The 21,301-nt window shown below is 35.8% G+C and overlaps 1 protein-coding gene across 1 annotated transcript in view; it reads left to right on the forward strand.

Moving 5' to 3' along the window:
* The window catches only part of PTPRD (protein tyrosine phosphatase receptor type D), a 382,186-nt gene that overhangs the window by 332,244 nt on the left and 28,641 nt on the right, over positions 1 to 21,301 (forward strand). Inside the window, exons 30-31 of the mRNA XM_058827273.1 lie at positions 12,054 to 12,173; positions 12,736 to 12,890. Coding sequence (XP_058683256.1) covers positions 12,054 to 12,173; positions 12,736 to 12,890 — 275 coding nt within the window. The remainder of the gene's footprint in view (positions 1 to 12,053; positions 12,174 to 12,735; positions 12,891 to 21,301) is intronic.

Genomic DNA, 21,301 nt, shown 5'->3' on the forward strand with positions numbered 1-21,301 from the left:
AAATGTCATCACCTGAATTTCCCTTGACCTAAACCCGACTACAGTGAGAAAGTCAGTCTCATCGTTCAACTACCATAAAAATAATTTGTTTCAAAAAGGATTATACACACTGGCAGTGCTTGGAACAGTGTTAGTAGCATTTTTGTCACAGATTCAATGATTTTGTCAAAGATTCAATGTTAGTGAAATAAAAGAACAATATTGAAGGTTGTAAATTAGAGAATAATAAAAAAAAATCCGTGTGTTTTACTGAGGAAATATGTAAAACATGTAAAGCATTAATGTGTGATATTCTCTCTCCTACTTCTTTGTCTTCTCCTCTACACCAAGCAGTACAGATTAGATTTTGTTGTTGCTGTTTGGTTTGGGGTTTTTTTGGCTTTTCTTTTTTTTTCCTCTCAGCTAATTGGACGTTCATGCGCTGTAGTGAATTTTACGAATGATCAGATTAAAAATCTTTCTTTATAGGAAAACATACCATTGCCTCCAACAGGAAACATCTAGTCCTGCCTCCTTTTTCAGGGTAGGATGCTGTAGTAGATTGTCTACTTGCAAAATAATTAAATCCTTTCTTTCTTTGCTTTGTAATTATGTATTTTTAATACATTTGGTGCGTTATCTTGGAACTGATAGAAAATGCTTACTTCCATCCTTAACCTCATTACAATACTTTCTGTATTGGGACCCTATTGCATAGGTTTAAAATCTTTTGACCAAAAAACCCAGTCATTATATTTTCATTATATGAAAATATAATGACACTATCTAGTATTCAAATATTAGCAGCTAAATGACAGTATAATGTCAGTATCAAGTTGATACTGAGCCAGATTCTGAACTTAGGAGGAAGGCTTTAGTTTTCATAGTGATAATATCAGTTTCATTCAAATTTGCTAATATCTAAGTGAATACAAAGGAAATTATATTTGTGGCATTTTGTTACCTGATCCAAACACCTATTTGATTGTCATAAGTGGATATCATCATCGATATTATAAGCAAAAATTAAAAACCAGAAGCATAGAGTAATCATCTTGGTTTCTCAGGGTTTAACATCTTGAATATTAAGTCTTCATTGGGAAGGGGGACATGGAAACAAGCCCAGTAGAAAAGTCATGTATCCTGTCTCAGATTTTGTTCCCCTTTATTGATACACATAAGACTATTTGCATGGGTCCTGTATTTGCTCCATAAGAACATCAAAAGATAGTTGAAAATCCCTGGACTTATTTTCTCTCAACTTGTCACTGACACTGAGAGAGTCAGGAGAAAAGCTAAATGGACTTTTCCTGGTATTGCTGAAATGCTAAATAGGAAGTCCTGTTGTTCCAAGTATCAAGCATCAGAATACTGCCATCTGAGTATTTCAACTAATTTTTTATATATTTATAGACTATTCCATGTGTAAGAAAAATGGAAAATGGGTGATAGTAAAAATATCAAGTAGATAAAATTTTTGGGGTTTGTTTTACTTAGTGGGTTTGGTTGGGTTTTTTAAGGAGGATATAATAAATCAGGGAAGGTTTATTGGAATGCAACTGGTACAAAACCCACAATGAGTTGAAAGCAGAGTCGAAAATGTAATTGTACATTGGGACTCCTTAGCTTTGAAGCTATAAATAAATAATAATAATAAACAGCTAATAAATAAGAATAAACAGCTTTGAAACAGGCTTTGGCGAGCAAGGATTTCTTGTCTTGCTATAGGTACAGAAAAAATAAAGGCAGGTCTGGGAAGAACACTACATTTTTCTACTCAAAATGTTCATGTTGCTAAGATTTTTCATGAATCTTCATTTGTTGATGGCAGAGTAGGCACTGATATTTAATCTATCTGACTTCATACCTAAGACAAAGTGAGAGTACATTCACCACAGTAAGTAATATGCAAAGAAAACTAAGAATGCAATTTTCTTTTCTGTATGAAATGGATGCAACAGAATTTTATGTGAATGTGATGACATTAGTTTTCCATGTTTTGTGCAAGGATTCTGGGGCAAGTTTCAGGTCTTTCCTCCTAAGTATGTTTGGGTAATACTGGAGGAATTACCTGTCAAAATACAGCATCAAAAATAAGTGGCAATTAGATATCTTTACTAAAGGAGTAGAGAAGTCAGCAATAGGTGCACTTAAAAATTAATTTAAGAATATTGTCAATACAATCCCAAGTGTACCTCTATTCTACTGTATTTAGGCAAAATGTAATTGATTTTTGCAGAAAACTTTCACTTCTGTTTCATGCTGGGCAGCACAGGTGTGTAAAAATATGCTAATTTTTTTTTACAGTTGTGAAATGTATTTATACAGGAAAATACAAAAGGAAATTTTAACTATACTTTTTAGCAACTCAAAAAATTGTCTGTAGCTGGTAACAGCATAGAAGTCAGCAGATCTTAGTAGGTAGGACACATTTCAGATGGCGTTTTTTTCACACTAAATTGTATTTTTTTACTAAAGAGGAATTAAATGTACAGTTTTGTTATTGTTCATTCCCCACTTTAATGGCAAACCAGTACATTCTGTACCAATAATGTACTATCAGAATTTTACTTCACTTCTTTAGTGCTTGCTGCATGCTAAGATATGAGTCAGATGAAGAATGAATGAGAGAACTGGGGAAAAAAAAAAGAAAAATACAAAATAAGTACACCATGTGTTCACCAGATTAACAAAAATAAAAATAAAAACGTGTAGGTTTGTACTGGGGTTTTTTTCACTATAACAGAATGCCATGGCCAAAGTCCAAGAATTCCTACACCATCTTACAAGGTAGAGTCACCAGTTGTAATGTCAGAATTGTGAAACTCAGCCATAACTGTTTATTATGGAAGGATTCTCAGAGGCAGAAGGGCAAGAAAATGGTCAGCTCTCACTGAAATGTAGTCAGTCATAGGTGATTAATGCATTTAAGAATCTAGTCCAATAAAGCTTCGAGTTTCTCTTTCTAGGCACATTTCAGGTGGAGGAGCTGTGCAAAGGTGCCTCTGCTAAAATTCAGACTATTAATATCATCCAGTAAAATAACTGTGGAAATGCCATATTATATGTAGGGTTAATTTTGTGTGAAGGAATTGCTTTTACACACTACATAGGCTCAAAGTCTGGTTATTTCAGCTTGTATACATTTGAAGTTGACAACAGACAGAATTAATGCCCCATGTGAAAAGCTGTTGGTAAATTACAGAGAATCTAGAAGAGAACAGTAATGAACAGATGCTGGAGAAACAGTCAGAAAGATTTTGATTTGTTTTAGATATCAGAGAGTGAACAAAATCATAATAGCCTTTCAGCATGTGCAAGCCTGTTAAAAAAAAATCATAGTAATCAACCATTTTCCCTGCTTTTGAGGCTTTAAGGAGGAAGAAATAAACTTTGCAGCAAAGATGATTTATATCAAGCTATTAAAGAACTTCCAAAATGCAATGTCAAGAATGGAGCAAGCTTTGTAGGATATTGTGTGCAGTTTCTTCTGCTGTAAGTTTTCAAGAACTGTTTCCACCAGATTCTTACTTGAAATGGTCTCAAGTTGGCAATACCTTGTATTGCCAAAAGTATTTTTCAAGACAGCCATCTAGTTTTTTTGTGTTACCATTCTGTATGGTTTCTTTTAGCTGTTAGGGTAAACCGATGGTTTTCTATTAAAATATCATTTCCCTGAAGCAAGTGTATAGCAAGTGATTTAGTCAAAACCATATTCTAACTCTGTAATTCAACTTTATTTTCTTAGTTCCTTTGCTTTGTGCTTGAGGTAAGGTAAGACATCCATTACTACCTCATGTAATTCTTCTCTTAATACAGACAGAGGAACATGTAGAAAATGCCTACTGACATTTTGAGTTAGAAGATTAAGAATTCTTCTTATTTGTTTTCAAAATTGAGTGAATTTAGAAACTTAGAATCAGTGAGTTTGGAAAAAACCTTCAAGCTCATTAAATCCACCAAATACCACCATGCCACACAACAAAGTGCCATGTCCACTCATTTTTTGAGCACTTCCAGGGATGGTGACTCCCCAGCTTCCCTGGTAAGCCTATTCCAATTCTTAACGAGTCTTCCAGTGAAGAAATTTTTCCTGATACACAACCTGAACCTCCTCTGATGCAGTTTGAGGCCTTTTCCTTCCTAATTGCCTGGAGCAGGAGATTGACCCCTACCTCACCACAGCCTCCTTTCAGGTAGTTTTCGATCACAATAAGGTACCCACCCCCTGAACCTTCTTTTCTCCAGACTGATCAACCATTGTATCCTCAGTTGCTCTTCACAGGACTTTATGTTTCAGACTCTCCACTGCTTTGTGGCCCTCTCTGGACACATGATTAGTTCATGTTTGGTTTAGCATTGTAGTGTATTACTTCAGCACATGGTGTCCTGTCTTGAAAATGTCAGAATGGATTTAGTATTGTTTATCAAAACATAATCCTACTTTTTCCTTATTTAGCGGATTGTGGTGAAAAACTCAAGTCCAGTTGTCCTTTACAGCAAGCAAGAAATCAGGAAAATTTAAGTTCTTCCAATAGGTGTCTGTGAAAAAAATATTATGATGTACATTTTGCGTTGTTTTCAGAGCTTGTCCTATGTTCTAAGAAAGTTAATGGATACAGGTGGGTACTGAGGTTGGTAATCAATGCTTTTGCTAGGGGAATTTTCTGGTTCACATAACGGGAACTGTATGAAATACATTTATGAGATAAAGAATTTCATCTGTGTATTAAACTAGCTACAGAAAGCTTGACTTGAAGTTCCATTCAAAAATCAAAAAAAATCAAAATTCAGACTGAGACCTCTAGGTCCACAAAATACTTTCCGATGTTCCTTTTCATATATTAGTTCTGTTTCAAGTGAACCAAAGACATAATAATAATAGGATTTTTTTATCTGATGTTTCTTTCTTTTGTTCCTTTTGTTTCACTCATATTTTACATAATATTCATATCAGCTTAAAGAGGTAGTTCTCTTTTATGGAAAATAGTAGATCTTCATTATAGCACTTGAATAGCAGACTGAAATGTTCAATATGTTCTTCATACTGTAATATCTTACTCAGTGAAAGGATTATTCAGGCTGCACAGAGTGATCAGTCTTGAGTACAAGAGGATGAAACAAAAAGTAGTCAGCACATTCACTTTACCAGTCAGTCCATTCATTTAAACCTTTTCAGGACCTTTTTGGAAAATCTTGCTGAACTTAACTGTTTGACAGACTCATTCTTCAAAATGAATTCATTAAAACCAGGCCTTCCCTGCTCTTAGAAAGAGCTCAGAAAGGGCATCTCACATTAATATCAGCAATACAGTTTTGAACTGTTCTTTGCTTGTATAGATGAAGGTGAAAATTGAGGTAGAGAACACTTTTTAACATGCCCAATATTCCTTTCAATATCTGTTTCCTTTTGTTTTAATAACTATACCACACTCTTTCATTGGGATCAGAATGGAAAAATTTGGGGGATAATCTCTTTAATTAATCAATTATCTTTCAGTGTTAACTAATCATTATTAGTAGATAGATTAGATAATCATTAACCTCAGAAATTTCAGAAAGTAGGGATGAAATGAGGGTAGATTTGAAGCCTTAGTAGAGGAATAAAGCTTCTTATGAACTGATATGCCTATGGTTCATTTGTGTTGCCTCCATATTCTTATTGGAACATTTTTCTGTGGCTATTGTAAATAAGAAAAAATCTAGAACTTACTTATATGAATTTATATTTTAATCTTTCATTTAGACCTAGACTGAAGTCATTGAGTGACACCAGAGCAAATCTTGTTCAAATAAAATTGAAAAAAATGTGTCTGTACACTGATTTTTATCTTTTTATCTTTGCATTATAATCTCAAATATTATTGTCAGTGTCTTTAAGCTTTAGAGTCAAATCAACATAATCTTTAGGTGGCAAGGCATTGCTGGAAAAAGAAAATGGCTTTGGATTAACGTCTGTTTGTAGACAGAATGTTAGCTGAAATGTCTGAGGCAGTAAACTAGTCTGATAGGGTTTGAGACAGGTTCCATAACCAACAATTGGCACTACTTTCTTATTACATAGTTGTTATTATTATCATTCAACATAATTTATTCTTCTTCCATTATTGAAGGAAGATCATGTGAAAACACTATAGAAAATTCTGTCTGCAAAATTATTTCTAGTAAGAAAACCAGAGCAAGAAACTATGTACTATGGATATTTTGTATTCTAGATTCAGCATAATTCATATGCTGTTCTTACAGCAAATAACGTGCTATATGTATCTGCCTAACACTAGTTTTCTGTCTCTTTCCTGATCTTTTTTCGTTTTGTCCTCATAATCTTAGATGGTTTGTAACAGCTGGTTCATGTGTTAAGAATCACCTGAAGGAGCTTTTCAGCCTGAATGATGGAACTTTACACTGGAAAATTATTTCTCTACCCTTGAATGTCAGAAATCTTTGTATTCATATGTTCATATGGAAATACACTTCCTTCAGCTCTGTTGATGCATAGCAGCATGTTCTCTAGTGTCTATGACTTGTTGAAGTGTGAATATCCACAAATATTAGGAACTCTGTAGCTGAAACCCTTCAAGTCTGAAAATGTCTCAAGCTTCTCATTTTTAATGGAAAAGGATGCATTTACATTTTTTTACAGCTTTGCTTTCAGTGAATACTTGTACTTCCATGAAGAGCAAGGATTTGCACGGTATGAGTGGAAGAAATGTAGAGAAAGAAAATACATGTATGTTTGAGAGGCAAGTTAAGAAAATGTGCCTATAATTAGTTATATATTCCAGATATATCTACTACTGTGGTACTTAAAAATATTTCTTAATATCTTTAGTCATTTGAGAGGTGTTCTGGTATCGTATGTAGTAGTTTTGGCATTATGCAGCTTATGATCATGGGCTGGTAGATGGTGTCAGGGAGCAGAATGGTCCCCCTGTTATCCAGGAGAAGGCAGTCAGAAAACTGCTGAGATGCTTGGATGTTTATAAATCTATGGGCCCAGATGGGATCCATCCCAGGGTGATGAGGGAGATGGCAGATGAACTTGCCGTCTTGGAGAAGCAGCTCTCCACCATTTACCAGCAGTCCTAGCTCAATGGTGGGGTTCCAGATGATTGGAAGCTGGCCAATGTGGTCATTGGCCAATGTGGTCATTGAATTCACATTCACAAAAAGGGTAGGAAGGAAGATCCTGGTAATTGTCGGCCAGTCAGCCTGACCTCAGTACCCAGTAAGGTGATGGAGCAGTTTATACTGAGCATCATCACACAGCACCTAGATAGAGGATTACCAGGGGATCAGACCCAGCCAGCATGGGTTTAGGAGAGGTAGGTCATGTTTGACCAACCTGATCTCCTTTTATGACCAGGTGACCCACCTGGTGGATGCTGGAAAGGCTGTGGATGTGTCTGTTTGGACTTCAGCAAGACCTTTGATGCTGTCTCCCACAGCACACTCCTGGAACAGCTGGCACCCCATGGCTTGGACAGGAGCACTCTGTGCTGGGTTAGGAACTGTCTGAATGGCCCAGAGTGGTGGTGAACAGTGCTGCACCCAGCTGGGGGCCAGGCACCAGTGGTGTCCCTCAGGGATCTGTGCTGGGGCCAGTCCTGTTCAATATTTTTATTGGTGACATGGGTGAGGTATTGCATCTTTCATTAGTGAATTTGCAGATGACACTAAGCTGGGAGTGTGTGTCAGTCTGTTGGAAGGGAGGAGGGCTCTGCAGAAAGACCTGGAATGTTTGTATGGATGGGCAGAGTCCAGTGGGGTGAATTTTAGTAAGTCCAAGTGCTGGGTCCTGCATTTTGGCCACAATAACCCCCTGCAGCACTACAGGCTGGGGATGGTGTGGCTGGACAGTGCCGAGGCAGAAAGGGACCCGGTGGTGCTGGTGACAGCTGGCTGGACATGAGCCAGCCCTGTGCCCTGGTGGCCCAGAAGGCCAATGGCCCCTGGCCTGGATCAGGAATAGTGTGTCCAGCAGGAGCAGGGAGGTCATTCTCCTCCTGTACTGGGCACTGGTGAGGCCACACCTGGAGTGCTGTGCCCAGTTCTGGCCCCTCAGTTCAGGAAGGACATTGAGACACTTGAGCACATCCAGAGGAGGCAACGAGGCTGGTGAGGGGCTTGGAACACAAACCCTGTGAGGAATGGCTGAGGGAGCTGGGGTTGTTTAGCCTGGAGAAAAGGAGACTCAGAGGAGACCTTACCACTCTCTACAGCTTCCTGAAAGGTGTTGGTAGGCAGGTGGGGGTTGGTCTCTTTCTCCAGGCAACAACTGACAGAACAAGAGGACACAGTCTCAAGCTGCACCAAGGAAAATATAGGTTGGATTTTAGGAAAAAGTTTTTCATTGAAAGACTGATAAAGTACTGGAATGGTCTATCTAGGGAGATGGTGGAGTCACCATCCCTGGATATGTTTAAAAAAAGACTGGATGTGGCACTTAGTGCCATAATCTAGCTGAGGTGTTAAGGCATGGGTTAGACTCTGATCTTCATGGTCTCTTCCAACCTTGTGACTCTGTGATTCTGTAACAGCAAAAGTAGTAGTAGAAGATATGCATGTCAGTACTTGTAATTTCATTTTCTTTAAAAAAATCCCACTCTTTTAAATCACTAGTGAGTTATTTCACACTCACCTTGTTGCTTCATTCATCTTGCCATCTTTAGTGGCAGTCAAGAGGACATTAGATAATTACTAGTGACAGCTGTTCTCATGCACAGTTAGTGGCACAGAAAAACTTTCACTGGGTGCAGGTGAATAGTACTAGGGAAAAGATCAACCCTTGGAACTTGGACCTACATGGGTAAGAGAAAGATGATGATTATGAGGTGAGGGCTTATCAAAGGTATATTAGAAAATAACTGTGACAATAAAAACGCTGTAGTTGTATTTCTGGGGAGGGCTAGTATTATCATCACCATACTTTGCCATATTAATTTTTTTTTTCCAAATCATTTACACAAGCAAGGAAGAAATTACTACTAATTTCTATTAATTACTACTCTGTAGGCTCTTACTACAGAGAAATTAAACACAGACTGAAAAGCTAAAGCAAGAGCGCATTGGGCAAAAAGTTTCAAAATTGACTTGTTGACATATAGTGTTAAATTTTGGATGACTCAAAGGGGTTGAGGTTTTTTTCTGAAAAGAACAAGAGGACATAGAATATGTAACCTCTCCCACTTTAAAAGCTGAAGACTGGGATCTTAACATAGAATAAAACCTTTGGAAAGAACTCTCAGAAGGAATTGTCTTACCAATTAACTTATATTATCTGGTCCTCTGCTGTCAGTGAAGTCCAATAGAAAACATTGTTTGATCGCTCACAAAGATAAATTGGACTCTAAATTGTTAGGAGTATTGGGAATACAAGGTTTATGATCACAGAGCAAAAGAGGGTAGGAGGCACATAAGGACACATCTCTGAAGAAGACCTCTTGTCTTGAAAAAAATCAATAGGCAAAAGGGACAAAAGATGCAGTTCAATGAACTTAGGCTTCGTGTGCTCTTCCAGAAGGTCAAATCCACATCAATCTGAAATCAGGTTTTCTTTCTGAAAGAACTGATACTTTTTCTCATCAGTTTCCATTTCCAAATAATATATAAACTACTCTACAAATTGAGTTTCTTATTGAACACTGTCTGCTTCCAGCAGCAGACCTCTGCATCACATAGCTCTCACAGAAAGTATTTTAGAAAAATTATACCATAATTGAAGTTTATGTTAGATAAACTAGTACATTAAAAAAAATAAAAATCTGCACCTAAAGGAGCATACATGTTTATTTTTTCCCACCCTAACTGAAAAGAAGCAGTTCTCTTTAGCCTTATAAGTCCAAGTATATTCTTAACATTCGATTACTCTACAAAATAAAAATAAAACAAACATTTTCTGTCATTTTCAAGCTGGTCAAATTTTGTTGTTAGGCAATTGCAAGCTGGGTAATTTTTCCGGAATGCTTTCTGGAAGCTGGTACTGCTTCTATGAGCATAATATTTATAGTGAGATCTGAAGAGTGAAGAAGAGAATGACATATTTAGGCATGCAAAGGCACAGCTATATTTTTCTCTCTTGTTTTAATTAAAAAATATTTTTTAATTTAAAAAAAACTTTAAAAACCCCGGTTTTAGTCAGTTTATACTAAGCCTGTAGTTGCTAAGATTACAAATTGAATCAACAATTGCAAATTGTATCGACACTTTCTGTGAAAAAATCTGTCATTCTATGGTAATTAATAAATAATAAACCATAACGTGTTTGTTTAAAATACAATTAACTAATATAGAAATGTTGCACAGTTTCTATATTAATAATAAAATAAAACTAATTTTACTATAATTATATTTAAAGTTCTCAATTGAAAACATGTTTTTCAGTTTTGTCAATGAAGATCAAGGGGGCAAGTACTAGGAATCTTGCAAATATATAATGGATATTTGTGAAGCATTTGCAATACTCAACCTCTTTCAGTAAATGATACAAGGAAGTAATTATTTAATTACTTAATAGAATAATACAATTTTTCAATCCCATTTTTTAATACAGCAGTATCAGTAAACATTTTTAGTTTCTTTGTTGCAGTTCCTTATCTCTAAATTAAACTATCATTTCCTGTAAAAAAATTGTTTCCCCTTACTTTGCCACTAATTAATTCTGATCACCTGCTTCAGCAGCGAGATTTTTTTCCTCTATCTAGAATACCTGGTCTCAGACTGTTATTTGTGAACTGTTAATGATCTGTGACCTCCAAGCCTCAAATTAAAATGATCTGTGAGCAAAAGCCATTTTGGTCTGGAGAGTTGGAAAGCACACCAAGTTTTTTCTTAATAAGTATTGTGCAGAATGAAAAACCTGGAGAACACAGGAGTTTCAAAGATGCATGTCTTAATTTTCCATTTTGAAGAAATAATCAGTTTTTCTTGTGGATTAGCATGACAGTTCACTTTTTTTTATTGGAAATATTGTGCAATATTCTACTTTTTTTGGTTTTTTATATTTAGTGTATTCTCATTGAATTTGGTAGAAGTCTGGCTTGGAGTGATTAATGAAGACTTTTATTAAAAGAACCTATTTGTTATTACTAGACTCAGTTTAAACTTTTCTGTACTGTAGGCAGGACTAATTGGTAGGAATGTATTGTTATAAATCGAATAGAGATTGACTCTCTGTTTCACCCATCAGCCACTGAAAAGGGAATGTTTTAAATTACTTGGCCCCCATACTGCTTTGTACTCATTTTCTGGTGGGTTTAGGGGTTCAGCATTTCTATTTTCTTAACAGTTTTCATTGTTTCATTTGCTTTTTAACTAAAGCAAATTCTTGAACCTTAGCAATGATGATAAAAATATGGTTCTCTTTTGTGTCATCTTAAGCAGAATTACTGCATTTTTTAATATTCTAAACTGTGGCATTTTAAAAGAAAGATTCCTCTGAATGAAATGCTTTGTGTTTTTTAAAATTTGGTGGATGAACTCTCCACCAAACCATGTTTTTTAAGTGTCTGTGGAACCAATTTCATTATATGCTTCTCCTCCGATGAGCACTCATCAGAAGGAGTTTTTTTCTCACAGTCCACTTAATAGTTGCTGATGCCCTTCCATAACAGTGTACTGAAATTATTTGTAATAAATACTTGTTTATACTGAGCTATTTCTATACATAATAAACATTAACATCAAAAGGTTATAAATTTTGGTGACAAATGTAAAATATGGCAAGTATTAAAAAAGTGTTCCATATATTTTGAAGGGATTAGTACTATTATTAAATTATGGACTGTGAAAAGTGAAGATATAGGTCATACTTTAAGTTACTATAAATTGGTTTTTTCTTCAGTGTATCTATGTTTATTAGCATTTCTCAATTATCTGTCCTACTGAACTTGCCCATTATGGAAGAAGACCTTATATAATCTACTAGCAAAAGAGCAGGTCTTGTGGATGATAAAATAAACTTCTTGTGCTGGAAGCTGGCCATTCTGTCTCCACATACTTTGAAAACCATGGTGATACACAGTCAGATATGTAAAAAATTTCAATATTAAATAATAAAATGTTTTTCACTGCAGGTGAAGTGTGATCAATACTGGCCAAGCAGAGGCACAGAAACTTATGGACTAATCCAAGTGACTCTTTCAGACACTGTTGAATTGGCAACATACTGTGTTCGTACATTTGCACTTTACAAGGTATATATACTTGTATATACTTACTTTTAAATTGAAAGACTGGTATTTTTTCCCTCCTCTCCAGTAGGAGATCCAATAGGATTCCTTCCTATCGCCAACCTCCATCCTGTCACCTTCTTTTACATCATTCTTTTTTTTTCCTGCCTTACTTGCATGCCTTTTTCCCTTACTTCCATATTCCCTTTCTCCCCTTCCCCTCCTTTCACTTTTCTCCCTTGTTTCCTTCTAACAGCACTGAACACTGAGACTTCTATAGAGTACATTTTCCTGATAACATTAAGTTTTGTAAGTAAATGCAGAGGTCTCACCATGAAAAACCTAAATACTAAGTAAGTCTGTGGAACTTGTGAACTGTGGTGCACAAGTGTGCATTACAGCTGAAGATCTTACATCGTTTGAACCTGTAATTTGAATTTTCCTCCATGGCCTGACTTGTTTTTCTTGCTAACCCCGAATATTTAAATGATTTTCACTACTGTACATGCTTCTGCAGTTTTTTCACTGAAAAGTGCTGAAACCATCTCAAGTAGCAGTTTTGTCATTAATTTTTTTAATTCCATAGAATGGCTCAAGTGAGAAAAGGGAAGTGAGACAATTCCAGTTCACTGCCTGGCCTGACCATGGTGTCCCAGAACACCCGACACCGTTCTTAGCTTTCCTGCGACGAGTCAAGACTTGCAACCCACCTGATGCCGGACCTATGGTTGTTCATTGCAGGTAAGCCCAGGAGTTTCTTCAAAGCATTTTATGGCAAGGTTACTGCTTTCCATTTTGTTGCAGATGAAAGTATGATTTTCTTTCAAATACGCTGCTGAGTCTATCAAAGAGAAAGGTGGCTTGCAAATCAAGGACCTGAGTATGGCACTGCCAACTTGGGTAGGCTAGAATTATTTTATTTGGTCTATGCACAATTAATTCAATTTTAGAATATCGAAAGATCTCCAGGGAGAATGTCCACAGGGAGAATACAAATGTATCTGTAGCATTCAGAGTGTGATGTAAAAAAGGAAGAGGATGGTTTTGGCTTAAGAGCCTGAAGTGTTGAAGAAAGCATGTTTTAAGAAATTAAACACTTTCTGAAATTACTACTTATATTGTGTGAGAAAGTAGCAAACATGAGAATTAAGAAAGATAAAATCAAGGTTTCATTGAAAATAGGTAAGATTCTGTATTCAAGTTTAAATCCTCAGTTCAGGACTTTGAGAAGATGAAAATCAAAAGATGTACCTGGGGAACAAGCTGAACCCAGTTCCAGGGAATGAGTGCTCCATGTTTTTTTTGCAAATTAGCACACCTCTTCCGGCATTATAAGGTATGAACTAATAAAACTGGAAGAAAAAAGTCAGTTGCTCTTTGTGTTATGGGACTAAGGAAAATGAAGAGGAAGAGATACAGCTTCTTTGGAATTTGCTGAACAGATCTTTGAGAAAACCTTAAAATCGTGTTGATAAGGACATTATTAGAACATATGTACCTATTCTGACAGAAATAAGGTCCAAGATGGGTTCCCTCATTCTAGGGCTGTATTGTCATACATTGTATAGCTTGCTGTGTAACTTTTCAAAGCAAGTTCCTAAGATAACTGTTTCTTGTGAACTTAATTTTGGAATAGCTTCAGTTAGTAAGACTGAGAGCTACTACACATGGATTGCTGAAGTTAGAAATGCTTAGCATATCATACCTGAAAACTACTCTTGCTTTTGTCATCCAAAACCTGAGGAATAGTAATTACAGCATACCACCATGTCTAGTTCTGACTTCTTAATATGTTGATAACCCAGCCATGGAATCTGATTATTTAAACACTTCTAAAATGATTGAAAGAGGCTTCTGTAAACAAGATATAAAAATAAATTCAACAGGAAATCAAAATGAGAAGAACTTAAATGCTGAAAGGCACAGACTGTTTACAAAATACCACAGAACATGGAACACAAATATTAAATGTTTGTTGAAACACCAGGATTAAAAATGTGGAATAATTATAAATAACAGCACAAATATATTCATAAAGTTTCTGAGTATTTCTTGAATGGAGAAATGTCTTTTTGTACTTGCATTAACAGGGTTCTAAAACATTTTGATTATTGTCTAGGATTTTAAATTTCCTCAGATAAAACTTTATTCTCTTGATCCATATATAGCATATATAGCATATATAGCATATCTCCAAAGCTGCTGAACAGTGAAGGTGCTATGCTCAAAATCAAAATCAAACTTAATACAAGAAATGAATCTTCCCACTCTGGAAAATCTCTTAAGTTATTATAATAGCCTAAATTACCAGAATGCAAAAATAGGCAAATTAAATCAGTTCTTATGGCTAGGCATTGGAAAAGATGAAATAAAATGCATTGCTTTCTATCATTCAGTGGTACTGATAAAGTACAAGGCCATTATTTTCTCTTTGTCATTAGTTTTGCATGTAGATTTCATTGAAAATGGTGGTCATAATAGGTAGTATGACTTTATGCTTGAGGAACATTTTTTATCCCAAATTCCTATTAATGTATTTATCAGTAATTTATCTACAATAAGCATAATCTGCTACTCATAAGCTTTTTGTCTTATTGTCGTGGTTTTAAACCAGTAACTAAAAAAATTACTTATTTCTTGCTGTGAGATATGGATTAGAACAAGAGCAAAACAGGCTTAAAACTTAAAAGGAATAAAGACAGTTTATTAACAAACTACAAGAATAAGAACACCAGAATAAACTTCCAGAAAACCCTTTTATCTCCTACTACTTGACCATTTCTTTGTACACATGACAACATAGAGACAAAAAAACTTTAGAACTTTGGTGGTTAAAAACAGTCCCAATTCTTGCTACAGTCTTTTCATCAGTCTCTTTCTGCTAACCTATGGAGTTTCTCACAAGAAAACTATTTCTGTTATAGTTTCCTATTGCTCTGATGTCAGCTGCCTGGAAATCTGTCATCAGTTCTTCTCCTCCCATTTCACATCACTCTGAGGTGTGTATGGGCCATGAGTTTAGGGATGTTATTTTAAGGATAAGTCATTCAAAGGCAAAAGTCTTCTTCATCAGTCTCTGTGAGCTTTCCTGGAAAAGAGTTTTCTCTTTGCCCCCAAGGCTTCAAAATCTTCACTCTACTTAGTTCCAGCAACCCACTATATCACAAGTACTCTCTCTTTTGCTCAAAATCCACACTTTGAACACTCTATTCCTCCCAATACTCTGTCATGAATTAAAGGAGTCTTTTTAAACTACTATTGTCCATCTCCATAGCTTTAACAGAAAGATATTTCAGCTGTAAAGCATTTCCTTATTCTCTCTTTCTTATTTAAAACTTAACTCTTTTCCTCACTGTTTTTGGTGGTTCTATGATGTCTTCTTCATGTTGATTGTCTCTCCTTTTCTGTCTTTCTGAGAAAAAGGAGTAATCTGTACATTTTATCCAGGTAGTAAAAGAATTAAAAGCTTTAGAAAAGCTGCAAGAGTTCATGGTGTCAGGTTTCAGTCCAGCAGCAGAAACTGAAAAACCAAACCAGGCTGCCAGTTCTGCTTTCCTTTCCTCCCCCCGCCCCTTCCCTTTCGTCCTCTGCGGCCTTATCCAGCCGGGGGGGGGGGGGAGAATGGAGGAGGCCCGACAGAGCCTCGTTACCTTCTCAAAAGCCGGAAACAAAAGAGGACAAGAGAGCTCTGACTATACTTCTTAAGGGGGTGTTCAGAGGTTGAATTCACTTTTTAATGGTCAAAACTGCTGTCAATTTTAGAAATGACTGATAATTGGTCAGGAGAAAAAACTCCCATCAGCCACCAGCAGCTTCAACTTCCTTAACTCTCAAAACCACCTTAAAGGTAAAGCTACCCCATGACACTTATGTATAGTTATTTGAGACATTAAGATTTCATTCACTTCATACAACCTAACCTCTAAAAAACAGGCTTTCACATATCCTATTATTTTAGCAAGGCTTTTAAATTCTACTCCTAACCATTTGTCTATGAGCAGAATTAATGAAAACAGGTTTCTGAAAAATTAAAAAATGTATGTCTCCACAATTAAAACAGGCTGAATATTTAGCATCAAATGTTCTGGAAAGTCCAAAGTTTATGAATATGCTAATTACTCCTGAAGTTAATGTGTTGACTGTCCAACTGATAGACTAATAAGAAGTTACTAAAGTGTTTCTCATAATAATAATAATGTTGACATGAGTGTCATATTTCAGGCATACTGTATCAACATTATATTCAGAGATTTGTATTGCCTTATCATTTTCAATTCAACATGATTTTCCTGGGGCTGTCTTGTGCAGGGCCAGGAGTCAGACTTCCTTGTGGGTCCCTTCCAACTCTGTTTTCTCTATGATTCTGTGGTTATTAAGTTGGTTTAAAAAAATCAAAAGAGGAACAACTATAGAGCATCACCACAGTGTTTTTAGGTTAAAGGATATCTCTTTCATACAGCAACATGAAAATTCTTTCAATTTGGTTTGACATTAAAGTACTGGACATGCATAAACATTTCATTTCAAGCTCATGAAAAAAAGAATTTAAAACAGTGACGTACAATCTGCACATTACCTGTTTTTTTAATTAGAATCTGCTTTCCTTTTTTTTTCCCTTCTCTTCTTTGTTATTCACTTCATAAGTTTCTCCATTCCAATATTTCTGTTGCTTATTATAAGTACTTTAACACTTTCATGATTTTTTTTTCTCTCCAAGTCTGGACTGATCCTTATTCTGTGGACCCCTCTAAGTATATTCTGGTTGTGTCCTTAAATTCCATTGTTTTGCCAAATTTATTTCACTGTTTGTATCACATTGCTGAATCTTTTATTGAAATATGTTCCTACCTTTCATGGTATTTTCTCTGAAGAAAGATTGTCATTCTAATGGTAATTGTCATTCTAATTTTTGCCAAGCATCTGCTTTTACTGCCCTCTACAAGTTGCTATTTTCCAGTGGGATATTTTTCTGTTCTTGACAAACTTACTGGTTTTCATTTGTTCCTCTCCTGTCCCCTAGCCTGCCTCTGCAGCCTTTTTAATATTCCTCTTGTTCTTGTTCTGTATCTTGTCTGTCACTGTCTTCCATTTTGTGTTCAGGACTACCTAAATCCCTTTTCATTAAATTCCCCTATTTCATCATACAGATTTAAAAAAGTACTTAAGACTTTTCTAACTAGAGCCAAACAATATAATACAGAACCATACCTTATATCCTTTGCCTATGGTAGACAGTCTTTTCAACAATATCTCATTGAAGGAGTAATCTGAGTTTACTTTCTAGAAGGAACACAGGATTTATAGAGGCAATTTTAAGCCATCTGAGACATCACTAATACCTTTTTTTATATTTCTTCCAGTACCTACCAAACTATTATAGCTCAGGAAATTTTAATAATCACATGTTACAGAAGTATAAACAGAATGGGAGTTGCCTTTCAAAATGTATTTGATGAAAAGAGTAGGCTTGAAGAATCTATGGAAGCCTTTTTCTGCAAACTTTTCAACCACAGAAACTAAAAAACAAAGCTATCAGACAACAGAGTACAGGGAGAAATTATTTCTCACCCTGTGTGGGTGAGGAATACAAGACCCAGCCGTCTGTGTTTTGATCCTTACAAACTAACCCCCTATTTAGTCTGTATTTATAGGTAGGTATTGTAAGTGAATAGTTTAGCCCAGACATTTCTTTACTGTGTTTCTACCCATCTGCCTTAATACTGACCAGCAGTTGTGTTTCAGTCCATTTCATGTAAAAGGATTAAATGGTTTTTTTTAATTTGCTCCATGGTTTCGGGATACAGCTAAATGTCCAACAGAGAACCAAGGTAACTGGAGACCCAGTTCACAAGTGGCCCCACACCAGTTTGTATCAAAGCCTCGTTTTTTGATAAGCTATTTTAATATCCTTTTCCTAGGAAATGATTTTTGCATGTGTGAAGAATTTATTTAATAATTACAATGTACTTAATGGGAAGAAGTCTGGGCTGAAAACACCTGACTACTGAAAAAACCCTTTAGATACTGGAATACGTTCCGTTTAGATAGCAGTGACCAGAAAAAGGAAGCATAGTTCTATCTAATGAAATTAACTGAGAATGTCCATACTACCATTCTATATTACTGAACTGGACAAGTTCTGATAAATTAATGTCAAAGATATGCAAATGGAAATCTTTTTAATAGATTTTTGTGTGATAATAGCAATGGAATACAGAATTATATGATCAGCATTTTCAAAACATTGGTAATTATTTATTACTAATGTATAAGCAACAGGCACTTTTGCATGTCATTTAGACACCTACTTGTGATAATGGTTTGATTGCCTGTATAGAATTGAATTTGAATCTAATATAGAAGTCAAAAACATGTTGAGAATTTCATAAGGAAATTCTACCAGTCAAAGCTCTTACTTGTTGCTGTGGTTTAACCTCAGCCACCAGCCAAGCCCCACACAACTACTTACTCCCATACCAGTGGGACTGGGGAGAGAATCAGAAGAGTAAAAGGTGGAAAACTCATCGATTGAGATAAAAGCAGCTTAATAGGGAAAGCAAATACTGCACACACAAGCAAAGCAAAACAAGGAATTCAGTCATTTATTCAGTGATTATACGTGAGCAGGCACGTGTTCAGCCATCTTCAGGAGAGCAGGGCCCCGTCAGACATAATGACAACTTGGGAAGACAAGCATCATCGCTCTAAATGTCCCCCCTTCCTTCTTCTTCTCCCCATTTTATATATTAAGCACGATGCCATATAGTCTGGAATATCCCTTTTGGTCAGTTTGGGTTACCTTCCAACCTTCCATGCATCCTCACCTTCCTTGAGCTGCACCACACTCTGAAAGAGAGGCAAGTCTGTGAAGGAAATAAATTCTATCCAGACCAAAACCAGGGCACTTGTGCAGAAAAGGTGGCAGGATTTTAAGTGGAAAAGGTAGCTAAAATATATTCACAGGTGTGTTAATTTTAACAGAAAAAAAACACAGATCATTGCTGATCTGTGCATGGAACACCAAGGGAAACATCAAGGCCTAATCTAAATGCAGATTTTTTAATTTAAGTAATCAGATATTTTGTAAGAACTACCTCCATGAAAAGGTATAGTTGCCATAACTTAAATGCATAATTTCACTGTACTCTTTTCCCAAGAAAGAAGATAAAGTTTTCTGTCTGTATCTACCAGGGAACATAGTTCATTAGATCCTCAGTACCTCAGTCAAGGTTGAGTTAATTATTCCATTATCCTTATTCTCAGTGTGAGATTTGGAAGAGAAAAGGAGATAGATGAAAGCTGAATGAAAAAAAAATTAAAAATTAAAAAGAAATCCACAAATTTAGCAATCCCATCCTGTTTGTAGGTACTTTACTCAAATCTTGATTGGCTTATTTAGACTAACTTGTGAATTTGTCTGAAGATTTTTCTTTGGTGGTTGAAATAGTTGATGCACAAAGATGCTGGTTTTTTTTTATTTTCAGTTATATTTTAAGATTACCCTTTCAATTCCTTTGCACAGAAGTTGAGTAATACCACAATCCCACTGTTTTTCTGCATGACTTTTCCTAATTTGCAGAGCTGATCTAGAAAAAATAGTTTCTGTGATGGAAAAATGCAGTCTTAAATCCTAGGATTCTGCATTGGTGAGACTCTAATGTGTGGTCTAATGATAGTGGGGAAAACACATGTTTTTGTTTGAAGTTGGATTAGTGCGGGCAAACAGGTGCTAATCAGATCACAATAAACCAGTACTGGAGGGTGTTTGGGATTTTATGCCAGATGTTTTCAAAACATCACAGAAACTTCAGTAGTTGGTTCAGTAACACTACCTAAAAGCTTAACAAGTCAGTGCAATCCCATATGTTTGAATCTTTCTTTTAATACCAGCACCAAAGGGCATATCTCTAAGACACTTTTTCAAGCGGTGGCAGGTACTGTTAATGTTGCTATTGCTAACAGAAAAACTTGGATGTTTGGAGGAATGTGACTGCTTAAGTAAATCTGTCTCTGACTACACTAACATAACCAGTTAGCAGACTGAAAAACAAGATAATTTTCAAAACATAACAAAACACCATATCATATTTCCTAAAGTAGAATACTTACCTAATTTTTGGTCGGTGCTTGTGAATAAAAATAGAACATTTAAGAAAAAAAATATATTTATCAAAGGCAATGATTTTCCAGTGGATTGTTTTATTTCAGTTCTGTATCGTTTGAACTGCTTCTTTTGCCATGGGCCTTACAAGTGCTCATTTTTTAATCCTTGCAGTGAGTAGGTTGCAGATGACTGCCTATCCTTTTTCACGGTGGGGGAAAAAAACCTCCCCAGTACATGTTCAGAAATAACACAAGATTGAAAAATACTAGAATCTTCCTCATCCCGTCCCTTTCCCTCTCCTGAGAACAATCTAAAACCCCTCCTAATTTCCTTGGACAGCTGAAAGCACTAGAGAGGAAAAGACAGTGAAAGCATTTTAGTATGACAAGTATTTTAATATCATAAATATTCTAAATTTTCTCTGATGTACCCACATGTCTTTGTGCAGAAGTTATTGTGCTGCTACTGTATATTAAACTGTGCTGGGTATCATCCCTGTACAAAAACACTGTAATGCTTTTAACTCTTCAGCTTTTAGCTGTGAATCACTATACATCTCATAATTTTTTTTCCTCATAGTCATAGTTCTCAAACAGAAAGTAGAGAGAGATAAGATTGTTATTAGAATCTCATATTGAAAGGATGTATAGTTGGTGATCCTGCATAGGATATTTAGTTCATCTTAATATAAAAATATAGCAATATGTTAATGTCTATGTTTTTCCTTGTATCTCATTTGTATTAATAGTCTCAGCAACTCAGACCATGCAGTCAGAATAACTGACTGGGAGTGATTTCATTTCTCCACATACCTTCATTCTTAGAAGTTTTTTCATTTCAACATAGAGAGGATAAGGCTTGCAGTGTTTATGCCTTGAATAAACATTTTATCTCTGTTTAAGGAAGTGGATACACTTGATTCAGAAAATTTTGGATGGTTTCTCTATCTTTGATCAATTGCTGGAATTGCAGAGGCTAGTGAAAAAAGAGAAATAGTCTAGAAGAAAAGTTGATAAAGGCTAGATGGAAGAAATTGGTATAGCAAGAC

This window comes from Poecile atricapillus, chromosome Z, assembly GCF_030490865.1.
Source record: "Poecile atricapillus isolate bPoeAtr1 chromosome Z, bPoeAtr1.hap1, whole genome shotgun sequence".
Lineage (NCBI taxonomy): Eukaryota > Metazoa > Chordata > Aves > Passeriformes > Paridae > Poecile > Poecile atricapillus.